Consider the following 13,923-nt stretch of genomic DNA (forward strand, 5'->3'; position numbering starts at 1 on the left):
TATCCCAATCCCATTCCCCCATCCCCATTCTCCCATCCCCATTATCCCGTTATCCCATTATCCCGTTATCCCGTTATCCCGTTATCCCGTTATCCCGTTATCCCATTATCCCGTTATCCCGTTATCCCGTTATCCCGTGGCAGGCTCGGACGACGGCACGGTTCGGTTCTGGGAGGTGAGCTCGGCGCGCTGCCTCCGAACCATTCCCGTCGGATCCGTGGTCAAGAGCGTGGCCTGGAACCCCAATCCCAGCATCTGCCTGGTGGCCGTGGCCGTGTGAGTGTCCCGGGATCATTCCCAGGGATCATTCCCAGATTTCCCGGGAATCCCAACCCCGGGAACCCCAACCCCGGCATCTGCCTGGTGGCCGTGGCCGTGTGAGTCCCTGGGATCATTCCCAGATTTCCCGGGAATCCCAACCCAGGGAACCCCAACCCCAGCATCTGCCTGGTGGCCGTGGCCGTGTGAGTGTCCCGGGATCATTCCCAGGGATCATTCCCAGATTTCCCGGGAATCCCAACCCCTGGAACCCCAACCCCTCCCTCTGCCTGGTGGCCGTGGCCGTGTGAGTGTCCCGGGATCATTCCCAGATTTCCCGGGAATCCCAACCCCTGGAATTCCAACCCCGGCATCTGCCTGGTGACTGTGTGAGTCCCCTGGGATCATCCCCGTGGATCGTTCCCAGGGATCATTCCCAGATTTCCCTGATCCCAGAGGATTCCCTGATCCCAGATTTCCCATTTCCCAGGGAAGAGCAGCTGCTTTTGGGGGGAATTCCCTGATCCCAAAGGATTCCCTGATCCCCCTGATCCCGGACTCCCCCTGATCCCGGATCCCCCCTGATCCCGGATTTCCCCTGATCCCGGATTCCCCCTGATCCCGGATTTTCCATTCCCCAGGGATGAGCAGCTGCTTTTGGGGGGAATTCCCTGATCCCAAAGGATTCCCTGATCCCAAAGGATTCCCTGATCCCGGACTCCCCCTGATCCCAAAGGATTCCCTGATCCCGGACTCCCCCTGATCCCAGATTTCCCATTCCCAGGGAAGAGCAGCTGCTTTTGGGGGGAATTCCCTGATCCCAAAGGATTCCCTGATCCCAGATTTCCCCTGATCCCGGATTCCCCCTGATCCCAGATTCCCCCTGATCCCGGATTTTCTGTTCCCCAGGGATGAGCAGCTGCTTTTGGGGGGAATTCCCTGATCCCAAAGGATTCCCTGATCCTGGATTTCCCCTGATCCCGGATTTCCCTGATCCCGGATTTTCCATTCCCCAGGGATGAGCAGCTGTTTTTGGGGGGAATTCCCTGATCCCAAAGGATTCCCTTATCCCAGATTTCCCCTGATCCCAAATTCCCCCTGATCCTGGATTTCCTGTGATCCCAGATGCCCCCTGATCCTGGATCCCCCCACCCCGATCCCAGATTTCCCATTCCCCAGGGAAGAGCAGCTGCTTTTGGGGGGAATTCCCTGATCCCAAAGGATTCCCTGATCCCAAGGGATTCCCTGATCCCGGATTTCCGCTGATCCCAGATTCCCCCTGATCCCGGATTTTCCATTCCCCAGGGATGAGCAGGTGCTCCTGGTGAATCCGGGCCTCGGGGACCGGCTGCTGGTGGCGGCCACGGATCAGCTCCTGGATTCCTGGGAAGCTCCGGAGGAGGAGCGGATCCAGCCGGTGCGCTGGATCCCGGCCAGCCCCGAGGAGCGCGGGAAGGGGATCCGGCTGCTGGTGCAGCACGACAAGGTGGGATCGGCGTTCCCGGGATCCGGATGGGATCGGCGATCCCGGGATCTGGATGGGATTGGTGTTTTCGGGATCTGGCTGGGATCAGCATTCCTGGGATCCGGCTGGGATCAGCGTTCCTGGGATCCGGATGGGATCAGCGTTCCCAGGATCTGGCTGGGATTGGCATTCCCAGGATCCGGCTGGGATTGGTGTTCCCGGGATCGGGTGGGATTGGTGTTCCCGGAATCTGGGTGGGATCGGCATTCCCGGGATCCAGCTGGGATCAGCATTCCCGGGATCAGGTGGGATCTGCGTTCCTGGGATCCGGCTGGGATTGGCATTCCCAGGATTGGGTGGGATCGGCATTCCCGGGATCCGGGTGGGATCGGTGTTCCCAGGATTGGGTGGGATCGGCATTCCCGGGATCTGGCTGGGATCGGTGTTCCCGGGATCCAGCTGGGATCGACATTCCCAGGGTTTGGGTGGGAATAACAATCCTGGGATCCAGGTGGGATCAGAATTCCCAGGATCCTGGTGGGATCGGCATTCCGGGGATTTGGGGTTTTGTGGCTCAATCCCAGCTCCGGGATCCAGGGAGGGGCTTTGTTCCCACATCTGCAATTCCAAGAGGATCCTTGTTCCCAGCTCCACGTCCCGAGGGATCCCTTCCCATTCCCAGGAATCCTGGGAAGTGCTGGAGCCTTTCCCAGCAGGGGGATCCTCCCCATCCCTGTTTTCTGGGAACATTTCCCGGAGCCGCAGGAATTCCAGCTGGGATCAGCTTCTCCCGGGAATCCTCGGCCTCAGTCCCTGCCCTGCTTCCCGAGGCCCCAAATCCCGGAATTCCAGCCCTTTCCAGGGGAATATTCCCAAAAATCCCAACCCGAAGCCATTCCCTAGGTCCTGTCCATGTTTTCCATGGGAGCAGATCCCGCCCTGGATCCCCCTGGATCCCCTCAATCCCGCTTTTCTCCGGGATGAGCCCCAACAGATCCCTCAGCTTCCGGGAATTCCCCCATTCCCAACCCCATTCCCAACCCCATTCCCAATCCCATTCCCATCTCTGGCCCCACCAACCAAACCCTTACCCCTTCCCTGATCCCGCTATTCCCACCCCGAGGAGCTCTGGGACATTCCAGAGGGTCGGGATTTTGGGATCTCACCTGGATCCTGATCCCAATTCATTCCCATTCCCAATCCCATTCCCATTCCCGTTCCCAGCCGGTGACGCAGGTGACGTGGCACGGCCGGGGCGATTCCCAGGCCTCAGTGGTGATCCATAGGGTCGGGATTTCGGGATCCCATTCCCATTCCCAATCCCATTCCCCTTCCCAGCCGGTGACGCAGGTGACATGGCATGGCCGGGGCGATTCCCATTCCATAGGTGGTGATCCATAGGGTCGGGATTTCGGGATCCCATTCCCAATCCCATTCCTGTTCCCATTCCCAATCCCATTTCCGTTCCCATTCCCGTTCCCAGCCGGTGACACAGGTGACGTGGCACGGCCGGGGCGATTACTGGGCCTCGGTGGTGATCCATAGGGTCGGGATTTCGGGATCCCATTCCCGTTCCCATTCCCATTCCCGTTCCCAGCCGGTGACGCAGGTGACGTGGCACGGCAAGGGCGATTCCCAGGCCTCAGTGGTGATCCATAGGGTCGGGATTTTGGGATTTCACCCGGATCCTGATCCCAATCCCATTCCCATTCCCGATCGGTGGTGATCCATAGGGTCGGGATTTCGGGATCCCATTCCCATTCCATAGGTGGTGATCCATAGTGTCGGGATTTCGGGATCCCAATCCCATTCCCAATCCCATTCCCATTCCCAATCCCATTCCCGTTCCCAGCCGGTGACACAGGTGACGTGGCACGGCCGGGGCGATTCCCAGGCCTCGGTGGTGATCCATAGGGTCGGGATTTCGGGATCCCATTCCCAATCCCGATCCCAATCCCGTTCCCGTCCCCAGCCGGTGACACAGGTGACGTGGCACGGCCGGGGCGATTACTGGGCCTCGGTGGTGATCCATAGGGTCGGGATTTCAGGATCCCATTCCCATTCCTGATCCCATTCCCATTCCCGTTCCCAGCCGGTGACGCAGGTGACGTGGCACGGCCGGGGTGATTCCCAGGCCTCGGTGGTGATCCATAGGGTCGGGATTTTGGGATCTCATCTGGATCCCATTCCCATTCCCGTTCCCAGCCGGTGACGCCGGTGACGTGGCCCGATCCCATTCCCAATCCCATTCCCATTCCCGTTCCCGTTCCCAATCCCATTCCCATTCCCATTCCCGTTCCCAGCCAGTGACGCAGGTGACGTGGCCCGATCCCATTCCCATTCCCAATCCCATTCCCATTCCCGTTCCCGTTCCCAGCCGGTGACACAGGTGACGTGGCACGGCCGGGGCGATTACTGGGCCTCGGTGGTGATCCATAGGGTCGGGATTTCGGGATCCCATTCCCATTCCATAGGTGGTGATCCATAGGGTCGGGATTTCGGGATCCCATTCCCATTCCCGTTCCCGTTCCCGTTCCCAGCCGGTGACGCAGGTGACCTGGCACGGCCGGGGCGATTCCCAGGCCTCGGTGGTGATCCATAGGGTTGGGATTTTGGGATCCCATTCCCATTCCATAGGTGGTGATCCATAGGGTTGGGATTTCAGGATCTCACCCTGATCCTGATCCCAATCCCATTCCCAATCCCAATCCCATTCCCATTCCCGTTCCCGTTCCCAGCCGGTGACACAGGTGACGTGGCACGGCCGGGGCGATTACTGGGCCTCGGTGGTGATCCATAGGGTCGGGATTTTGGGATCCCATTCCCATTCCATAGGTGGTGATCCATAGGGTCGGGATTTCAGGATCCCATTCCCATTCCATAGGTGGTGATCCATAGGGTCGGGATTTCGGGATCCCATTCCCATTCCATAGGTGGTGATCCATAGGGTCGGGATTTCGGGATCCCAATCCCAATCCCGATCCCAATCCCGATCCCGTTCCCAGCTGGTGACGCAGGTGACCTGGCACGGCCGGGGCGATTCCCAGGCCTCGGTGGTGATCCATAGGGTCGGGATTTCGGGATCTCACTTGGATCCCAATGCCATTCCCATCCCAAGGAGCTCTGGGATGATCCAGAGGATCAGGATCTCAGGATCTCACCTGGATCCCATTCCCAATCCCATTCCCATTCCCGTTCCCAGCCGGTGACACAGGTGACGTGGCACGGCTGGGGCGATTACTGGGCCTCGGTGGTGATCCATAGGGTCGGGATTTCGGGATCCCATTCCCAATCCCAATCCCGTTCCCATTCCCAGCCAGTGACGCAGGTGATGTGGCCCAATCCCATTCCCAATCCCAATCCCGATCCCATTCCCATTCCCAGCCGGTGACGCAGGTGACGTGGCACAGCCGGGGCGATTCCCGGGCCTCGGTGGTGATTCATAGGGTCGGGATTTCGGGATCCCATTCCCATTCCCGATCCCAATCCCATTCCCAATCCCATTCCTGTTCCCAATCCCATTCCCATTCCCATTCCCGTTCCCAGCCGGTGACGCAGGTGACGTGGCACAGCCGGGGCGATTACTGGGCCTCGGTGGTGATCCATAGGGTCGGGATTTTGGGATCTCACCCGGATCCTGATCCCATTCCTATCCTGAGGAGCTCTGGGATGATCCAGAGGATCAGGATCTCAGGATCTCACCTGGATCCCATTCCCATTCCCATTCCCATTCCCGTTCCCAGCCGGTGACACAGGTGACGTGGCACGGCCGGGGCGATTACTGGGCCTCGGTGGTGATCCATAGGGTCGGGATTTCGGGATCCCATTCCCAATCCTGATCCCAATCCCGTTCCCGTTCCCAGCCGGTGACGCAGGTGACGTGGCACGGCAAGGGCGATTACTGGGCCTCGGTGGTGCGGAACCCCGGCGGGCGGCAGGTGCTGATCCACCAGAGCAGCCGGCGCTGGAGCCAGAACCCGTTCCGGAAAAGCCCGGGAATGATCCAGTGCGTGCGCTTCCACCCGCTCCGGCCCTACTTCCTGGTGGCCTCCCAGCGCTCCGTGCGCATCTACAACCTCCTGCGCCAGGAGCTCACCAAGAAGCTCCAGAGCAACTGCCAGTGGATCTCCAGCATGGCCGTGCACCCCGGAGGTGCGGGATAGATCCGGGAGTGCCGGGATCCCTGCGGGGAATCCGGGTTTTTTCCCTGATTCCCGGTTTTTTCCCTAGGGGACAACGTGATCTGCGGGAGCTACGACAGCAAGCTGGCCTGGTTCGACCTGGACCTGTCCACGCGGCCCTACCGGCTGCTGCGGTGAGCGCCGGCGGTGTTCCGATGCTTACTGGGATCCGACGGGATCCGTTGGGATCCACCGGGGTCGTCCCAGCAATGTTCCTGGTGTCCCGGCTCTCCCTGGATTCCCGGGATCCACCGGGGTCATCCCAGCGGCATTCCCGGTGTCCCAACTCTCCCTGGCTTCCCGGGATCCCCCAGAATCCGCCGGGATCCGCTGGGGTTGTCCTGGCGGCATTCCCAGTATTCTGGCTCTCCCTAGCTTCCCGGGATCTGCCAGGATCCACCGGGATCATCCCGGTGGTGTTCCCGGTGTCCCGGCTCTCCCTGGCTTCCCGGGATCCACCAGGCTCTGCCGGGGTCATTCTGGCACCGTTCCTGGTGTCCCGGCTCTCCCTGGATTCCCGGGATCCGCTGGGATCATCCCGGCGGCATTCCCGGTGTCCCGGCTCTCCCTGGATTCCCCTCTGTTTTCCTGGCGCTGACTCCCATTTTTCCCTGGTGTTTTCCCGGTGTTCCCCAATGTTTTCCCGGTGTTTCCCCCGGTGTTTCCCCTGGTGTTTTTCCCAGTGTTTTCCCAGTGTTTTTCCTGGTGTTTTCCTGGTGTTTTCCCAGACTCGTGACTCCCATTTTTCCCGGTGTTTTCCCCAGTGTTTTTCCCAGTGTTTTCCTGGTGTTTTCCCAGACTCTGTCACCTGTTTTTCCCAGTGTTTTCCCGGCTCTGACTCCCATTTTTCCTGGTGTTTTCCCGGTGTTTTTCCCAGTGTTTCCCCTGGTGTTTTTCCCAGTGTTTTCCCAGTGTTTTTCCTGGTGTTTTCCTGGTGTTTTCCCAGACTCGTGACTCCCATTTTTCCCGGTGTTTTCCCCAGTGTTTACCCAGTATTTTTCCCAGTGTTTTTCCCAGTGTTTTCCCAGACTCTGACACCCGTTTTTCCCGCTGTTTTCCCGGCTCTGACTCCCATTTTTCCTGGTGTTTTCCCTGTTTTTTTTCCCAGTGTTTTTCCTAGTGTTTTCCCGGTGTTTTCCTGGTGTTTTCCCAGTGTTTTTCCCGGTGTTTTCCTGGCTCTGACTCCTATTTTTCCTGGTGTTTCTCCGGTGTTTTTCCCAATGTTTTCTTGGTGTTTTTCCCGGTGTTTTCCCGGCACTGACTCCCATTTTTCCCAGGGTTTCCCAGTGTTTTCCCGGTGTTTTCTCAGGCTCTGATTCCCATTTTTCCCTGGTGTTTTCTCGGTGTTTCCCCAATGTTTTTCCCAGTGTTTTCCTGGTGTTTCCCCGCTGTTTCCCCGCTGTTTTCCCGGTGTTTCCCGGCGCTGACTCCCATTTTTCCTGGGCTCTGATTCCCATTTTTCCCGCTGTTTCCCCGCTGTTTCCCCGGTATTTCCCCGCTGTTTTCCCGGTGTTTCCCCGCTGTTTCCCCACTGTTTCCCGCTGTTTCCGGGCGCTGACTCCGGCTGTCCCGCAGGCACCACGGCCGCGCCGTGCGCTCGGTGGCGTTCCACCGGCGGTATCCGCTCTTCGCCTCTGGCTCCGACGACGGCTCCGTCATCGTCTGCCACGGAATGGTCTACAAGTACGGGAATATCCCGGGAATTCCGGGTGGGATCTGTGGGTGGGATTCGTGGGATCCATGGGAATCCCGGGATTTATCGATGGGATTGTCAGATTTATGGGATTCATGGCAAGTACGGGATTTATTTATGGGATTTATGGATTTATTTATGGAATTTATGGATTTATTTATGGGATTTATGGATTTATTTATGGGAATTACGGGATTTATTTGTGGGAATTATGGGAATTACGGGATTTATTTCTGAGATTTGCAGGATTCACGGGAATTCTGGGATTTATTTGTGGGATTTCTGGGATTCACGGGAATTCCGGGATCTATTTATGGGATTTACAGGATTTATGGGTAATTTCAGGATTTATTTATGGGATTTCTGGGATTAACAGGAATTCCCATTCCCAGTGTCAGAATTGCTGTTCTTACACCTGGAGTTCCCATTCCTGGTGTCGGAATTCCCATTCCCAGTGTCAGAATTCCCATTCCCACTGTGAGAATTCCTATTCCTGGTGTCAGAATTCCCATTCCCAGTGTCAGAATTCCCATTCCTGGAGTGGAGCTCCCACTCCCGGTGCGGCATTCCCATTGTTCCGGGTGGGAATTCCCACTGCTGGTGTCGGAATTCCCATCGTTCCGGGCGGGAATTCTCGCTGTGGGTGTCGGAATTCCCATCGTTCCGGGCGGGAATTCCGGCTGCGGGTGGGAATTCCAGCTCCAGGTGAGGAGTTCAGGTCGTTCCGGGTGTTAAATTCCCATCATTCCGGGTGGGAATTCCGGCTGTGGGTGGGAATTTCAGCTCCGGGTGTGGTGTTCCCGTTGTTTTGGGCGGGAATTCCTGCTCTGGGTGTCGGAATTCCCTCTGTGGGTGTCGGAATTCCCGTTGTTTTGGGTGGGAATTCCCATCTTTCCGGGTGGGAATTCCCACTGCGGGTGTTGGAATGCTCATCGTTCTGGGCAGGAATTCCTGCTCCCGGTGCGGGGTTCCTGTCGTTCCAGGTGGGAATTCCCACTGCGGGTGTTGGAATTCCCATCATTCCAGGCGGGAATTCCCGCTGTGGGTGTCGGAATTCCCATCGTTCTGGGTGGGAATTCCCGCTCCCGGTGCGGGGTTCCTGTCATTCTGGGTGGGAATTCCTGCTGCGGGTGTTGGAATTCCCGTCGTTCCGGGTGGGAATTCCGGCTCTGGGTGTGGGGTTCCCGTCGTTCCGGGTGGGAATTCCCACTGTGGGTGTCGGAATTCCCGTTGTTCCGGGTGGGAATTCCTGCTGCGGGTGGGAATTCCGGCTCTGGGTGTGGGGTTCCCATCGTTCTGGGTGGGAATTCCTGCTGCAGGTGTCGGAATTCCATCTCTGGGTGCGGGGTTCCCGTTGTTCTGGGTGGGAGTTCCCATCATTCCGGGTGGGAATTTTCGTTCTGGGTGGGAATTCCGGCTCTGGGTGTGGGGTTCCCATCGTTCTGGCTGGGAATTCCTGCTGCGGGTGTCGGAATTCCCGTTGTTCCCGGTGGGAATTCTGGCTCTGGGTGCAGGGTTCCCATCATTCTGGGTGGGAGTTTCCATAATTCCAGGTGGGAATTCTGGCTGTGGGTGGGAATTTCGGCTCTGGGTGCAGGGTTCCCACCATTCCGGCTGGGAATTCCCACTGCAGATGGGAATTCCAGCTCCAGGTGTGGGGTTCCCATCATTCCGGGTGGGAATTTTCGTTCTGGGTGGGAATTCCGGCTCTGGGTGTGGGATTCCTGTCATTCTGGGTGGGAATTATGGCTGTGGGTGGGAATTCTGGCTCTGGGCGGGAATTCCTGCTCCGGGTGTCAGAATTCCCATCGTTCTGGGTGGGAATTCCGGCTGTGGGGTGGTAATTCCATGGATTCCGGTGTGAATTCCGTGTGTCCGCAGTGACCTGCTGCAGAACGCGCTGCTGGTGCCGCTGAAGGTGCTGAAGGGCCACAGCCCCCGCCTGGAGCTCGGCGTCCTCGACGTCGCCTTCCACCCCCAGCAGCCCTGGCTCTTCTCCGCCGGCGCCGACGGCACCCTGCGCCTCTACACCTGAGCCCCGATCCCACGGGATCCGCCGGGATCCGGAGGGATCCACCCCGATCCGGAGGGATCCGCAGGGATCCGCCGCCTCAGGAACGCACCGCGCTCAATAAAGGCTTTTTTTGGATGTAATTCCCGGCTCTTTGCGTCCCGAATTCCCCAATATTCCCAGTCCCATCCCCACATTTCCTACCCCTGACGTTCCCCGTGGGAATCTGCTGGGATCCAGCGGGATCCGCAGGGATCCGCCGCCTCAGGAAGGCACTGCGCTCAATTAAGGCGTTTTTTGGATACGATCCCGGGATCTTCACGTCCCAAATTCCCCAATGTTCCCAGTCCCACATCCCTCAGTGTTCTCATTCCCACATTCCCTACCCCTGACATTCCCATGGGAATCTGCCGGGATCCAGCGGGATCCAGTGGGATTCACTGCGCTCAATAAAGGTTCATTTTGGATACGATCCCGGGATCTTCGTGTCCCGAATTCCCCAATATTCCCATTCCCACATCCCTCAGTGTTCCCAGTCCCATTCCCACATTCCTGGCACCTGACATTCCCGGGATCCAGAGGGATCCGGAGGGATCCAGAGGGATCCGCCGCCTGTGGAATTCACCACGCTCAATAAAGGCTTTTTTGGGATGTCATTCCCGGGATCTTCGTGTCCCGAATTCCCCAAAGCACCTGGGAACCCCAAATTCACCCTTGGAACCCCCAAATTTATACCCAGGAACCCCAAATTCACACCTGGGAACCCCAAATCTGCACCCAGAACCCCAAATTCACACCTGGGAACCAAAATTCACACCTGGAACCCCAAATTCACACCTGGGAGCCCCAAATCCGCACCCAGAACCCCAAATTCACACCGGGAACTCCAAATTTACACCTGGAACCCCAAATTTACACCCGGAACCCCAAATTTACATCTTGGAACCCAAATTCACACCTGAGAACCCCAAATTTACATCTGAGAGCCCCAAATTCACACCTGGGCACCCCAAATTCACACCCCAAACCCCCAAATTCACACCTTGAACCCCAAATTCACACCTGGGAACCCCAAATTCACACCTGGGACCCCAAATTTACACCTGGGAACCCCAAATTCACACCAGGAACCCCAAATTTACACCTGGGAACCCAAATTCACACCTGGAACCCCAAATTCACACCTGGAACCCCAAATTCACACCTGGAACCCCAAATTTACACCTGGAACCCCAAATTCACACCTGGGCACCCCAAATTTACACCTGGAACCGCAAATTTGCACCTGGGAACCCAAATTCACACCTGGGAACCCCAAATTTACACCTGGGAACCCCAAATTCACACCTGGAACCCCAAATTCACACCTGAGAACCCCAAATTCACACCTGGGAACCCCAAATCCGCACCAGGAACCCCAAATTCACACCTGGGAACCCCAAATTCACACCCGGAACCCCAAATTGCCACCTGGGAACCCCAAATCTGCCCCTGGAACCCCAAATTCACACCTGGGAACCCCAAATTCACACCTGGAACCCCAAATTTACACCTGGGAACCCCAAATCCGCACCTGGGAACCCCAAATTTACACCCAGAACCCCAAATTCACACCCAAAACCCCCAAATTCACTCCTGGGAACCCCAAATTCACACCTGAAAATCCCAAATCCGCCCTGGGGAACCCCAAATTTACACCCAGAAGCCCAAATTCACACCTGGGAACCCCAAATTTACACCCAAAACCCCCCAATTTACACCTGGAACTCCAAATTCACACCCAGAACCCCAAATTCACACCTGGGAACCCCAAATTTACACCCAGAAGCCCAAATTCACACGTGGAACCCCAAATTCACACCTGGAACCCCAAATTCACACCTGGGAGCCCCAAATCCACACCTGGGAACCCCAAATTCACACCTGGAACCCCAAATTCACACCTGGAACCCCAAATTCACACCGAGAACCCCCAAATTCACACCTTGAACCCCAAATTCACACCTGGGACGCCAAATTCACAGCTGGGAACCCCAAATCCGCACCTGGAACCCCAAATCTGCACCTGAACCCCAAATTTACACCTGAAAACCCCAAAATCACACCCGGAACCCCAAATTCACACCTGGGAACCCCAAATCTGCACCTGAGAACCCCAAATTCACACCTGGGAATTGGGTCTGGAATGGGATCTGGACCGGGATCTGGAACGGGATCTGGGATGAGATCTGGGATAGGATCTGGAATTGGGTCTGGAATGGGATCTGGGATCAGGATTGGGATCTGGGATGAGATTTGGGATAGGATCCGGAATTGGGTCTGGACCGGGATCCCAAAGAAAAACCCAAAGGTGGGACAGGAACGGGGCAGGACCAGCCAGGAAATTCCAGGATTTTCCCTCCGGATCAGAGGCCGGGAAGGACTCCTGGATCCTCCCCATGGAGGCACCGGTGGGATCCCCCCTCCCAAACCCCAAATCCCGAGGAATCCCGGAATTCCGGAGCGGGATCGGGAGCCGAAAGCTTTATTTACAAATCGGGATCTGTACAGGGGCGGTTCCGGGTGGGAATTTTGGGAACGGATCCCGTTTCCCACCGGGAAGCAGCAGAGTTGGGATGGGGGGTGGAAGGGTGGGAATGGATCCATCGGATCCTCGGGAAGCAGCTGGAGGGGCGGGATCGGATTCCATCGGATCCCATCCCAAATTCCGGCCGTTTTCCCGATTTTTTTGCCCCGGGAAGGCGCCGGCGTTCCCGGCATTCCCGAGGGTGAAGGTGCAGGAAGACTTTTCCCATGGATTGGGATCCCTCGGGATGGGATCGGGATCCCTCGGGGTATTGCTGAGCGGAGCCGGGAATTCCGGGAATTCCGGGATTCAGAAGAGGTGAATGAGGTGTCCCAGGGTCCCAGAACTGGGAATCTCAGGAATTCCGGGAATTCTGGGATTCAGAGGAGGCAGATGAGTTGTCCCAGGGTCTCAGAGCTGGGAATTCCTGGGAATTCCGGGAATTTTGGGATTCAGAGGATGCGGACGAGCCGTCCCAGGGTCTCAGAGCTGGGAATTCCCGGGAATTTCAGGAATTCCGGGATTCAGAGGATGCGGACGAGCCGTCCCAGGGTCTCGGCCGCTTTGATCCGCACGTCCGGGGCCGGATCCTTCAGCAGCAGCTGCAGGGCTGGAACGGCACAGCAGGGACGGGTCAGCGCCGGGATCGGGATCGGGATCGGGATCGGGATCGGGATCGGGATCGGGGTCGGGGTCGGGGTCGGGATCGGGGTCGGGGTCGGGATCGGGATCGGGATCAGGATCGGGATCGGGATCGGGATCGGGGTCGGGATCGGGATCGGGATCGGGATCAGGATCGGGATCGGGATCGGGATCGGGGTCGGGATCGGGATCGGGATCGGGAACAGGATCGGGGTGGGGTCAGCGCAGGGATCGAGATCGGGATGGGGTCAGGATGGGGTCAGGATCGGGATCGGGATCGGGTCAGGATGGGGTCAGGATCGGATCGGGATCGGGATCGGGTCAGGATGGGGTCAGGATCGGGATCGGGATCGGGATCGGGTCAGGATGGGGTCAGGATCGGGATTGGGATCGGGTCAGGATGGGGTCAGGATCGGGATTGGGATCGGGATTGGGTCAGGATGGGGTCAGGATCGGGATCGGGATGGGGTCAGCGCCAGGATCGGGATCGGGATCGGGATCGGGATCGGGATCGGGATCGGGATCGGGTCAGAATGGGGTCAGGATCAGGATCGGGATCGGGGTGGGGTCAGCATCAGATCGGGATCGGGATTGGGATGGGGTCAGCACCGGGATTGGGATCAGGTCAGGATGGGGTCAGCATCGGGATCGGGATCAGGATCAGGATTGGGATGAGGATCAGGATCAGGATTAGTATCAAGATTGGAATTGGGATCAGGATCGGGATCAGGACTAGAATCAGAATCAGGATTAGGATCAGGATCAGGATCAGAATTGGGATCAGGATAGGGATCAGGGTCAGGATTAGGATCAGGATCGGGATTGGGATTGGGATTGGGATTGGGATCAGGATCAGGATCAGGATCAGGATCAGGATCAGGATCAGGAACAGAAGCAGGACTGGGATCAGGATGAGGGTCAGGATCAAGATCAGGATCAGGATCAGGATCAGGATGGGATCAAGATCAGGATCGTGATTGGAATCAGGATTGGGATCGGGATCGGGGTGGGGTCAGCACCGGGATCGGGATCGGGATCGGGATTGGGTCAGAATCAGGATTGGGATCGGGATCAGGATTGAGATCAGAATTGGGATCAGGATTGGGA

General features: G+C 57.6%; 2 protein-coding genes across 7 annotated transcripts in view; one reads left to right on the forward strand and one right to left on the reverse strand.

The window, feature by feature from the left end:
- BOP1 (BOP1 ribosomal biogenesis factor) overlaps nucleotides 1–10,264 on the forward strand; it is a 98,892-nt gene extending 88,628 nt beyond the window's left edge. The window contains exons 11-17 of one of the 3 annotated variants that reach the window (XM_072925132.1): nucleotides 144–276; nucleotides 1,564–1,744; nucleotides 4,101–4,112; nucleotides 5,599–5,875; nucleotides 5,954–6,038; nucleotides 7,480–7,587; nucleotides 9,479–10,264. In XM_072925132.1, the coding sequence (XP_072781233.1) occupies nucleotides 144–276; nucleotides 1,564–1,744; nucleotides 4,101–4,112; nucleotides 5,599–5,875; nucleotides 5,954–6,038; nucleotides 7,480–7,587; nucleotides 9,479–9,632 (950 nt within the window). In that variant the 3' untranslated portion in view covers nucleotides 9,633–10,264. Of the gene's footprint in view, nucleotides 1–143; nucleotides 277–1,563; nucleotides 1,745–3,695; nucleotides 3,708–4,100; nucleotides 4,113–5,586; nucleotides 5,876–5,953; nucleotides 6,039–7,479; nucleotides 7,588–9,478 lie in introns of all 3 variants that reach the window. The other 2 variants (XM_072925131.1, XM_072925130.1) reach the window with 2 other exon arrangements.
- A 1,852-nt stretch (nucleotides 10,265–12,116) lies between these two features.
- Nucleotides 12,117–13,923, reverse strand: part of MROH1 (maestro heat like repeat family member 1) — a 94,521-nt gene continuing 92,714 nt past the window's right edge. For all 4 annotated transcript variants that reach the window (XM_072925136.1, XM_072925135.1, XM_072925134.1 and 1 more), the window contains one exon: nucleotides 12,117–12,784. In XM_072925136.1, the coding sequence (XP_072781237.1) occupies nucleotides 12,699–12,784 (86 nt within the window). In that variant the 3' untranslated portion in view covers nucleotides 12,117–12,698. The remainder of the gene's footprint in view (nucleotides 12,785–13,923) is intronic.

Source organism: Taeniopygia guttata, chromosome 2, assembly GCF_048771995.1.
Source record: "Taeniopygia guttata chromosome 2, bTaeGut7.mat, whole genome shotgun sequence".
Classification (NCBI taxonomy): Eukaryota; Metazoa; Chordata; class Aves; order Passeriformes; family Estrildidae; genus Taeniopygia; species Taeniopygia guttata.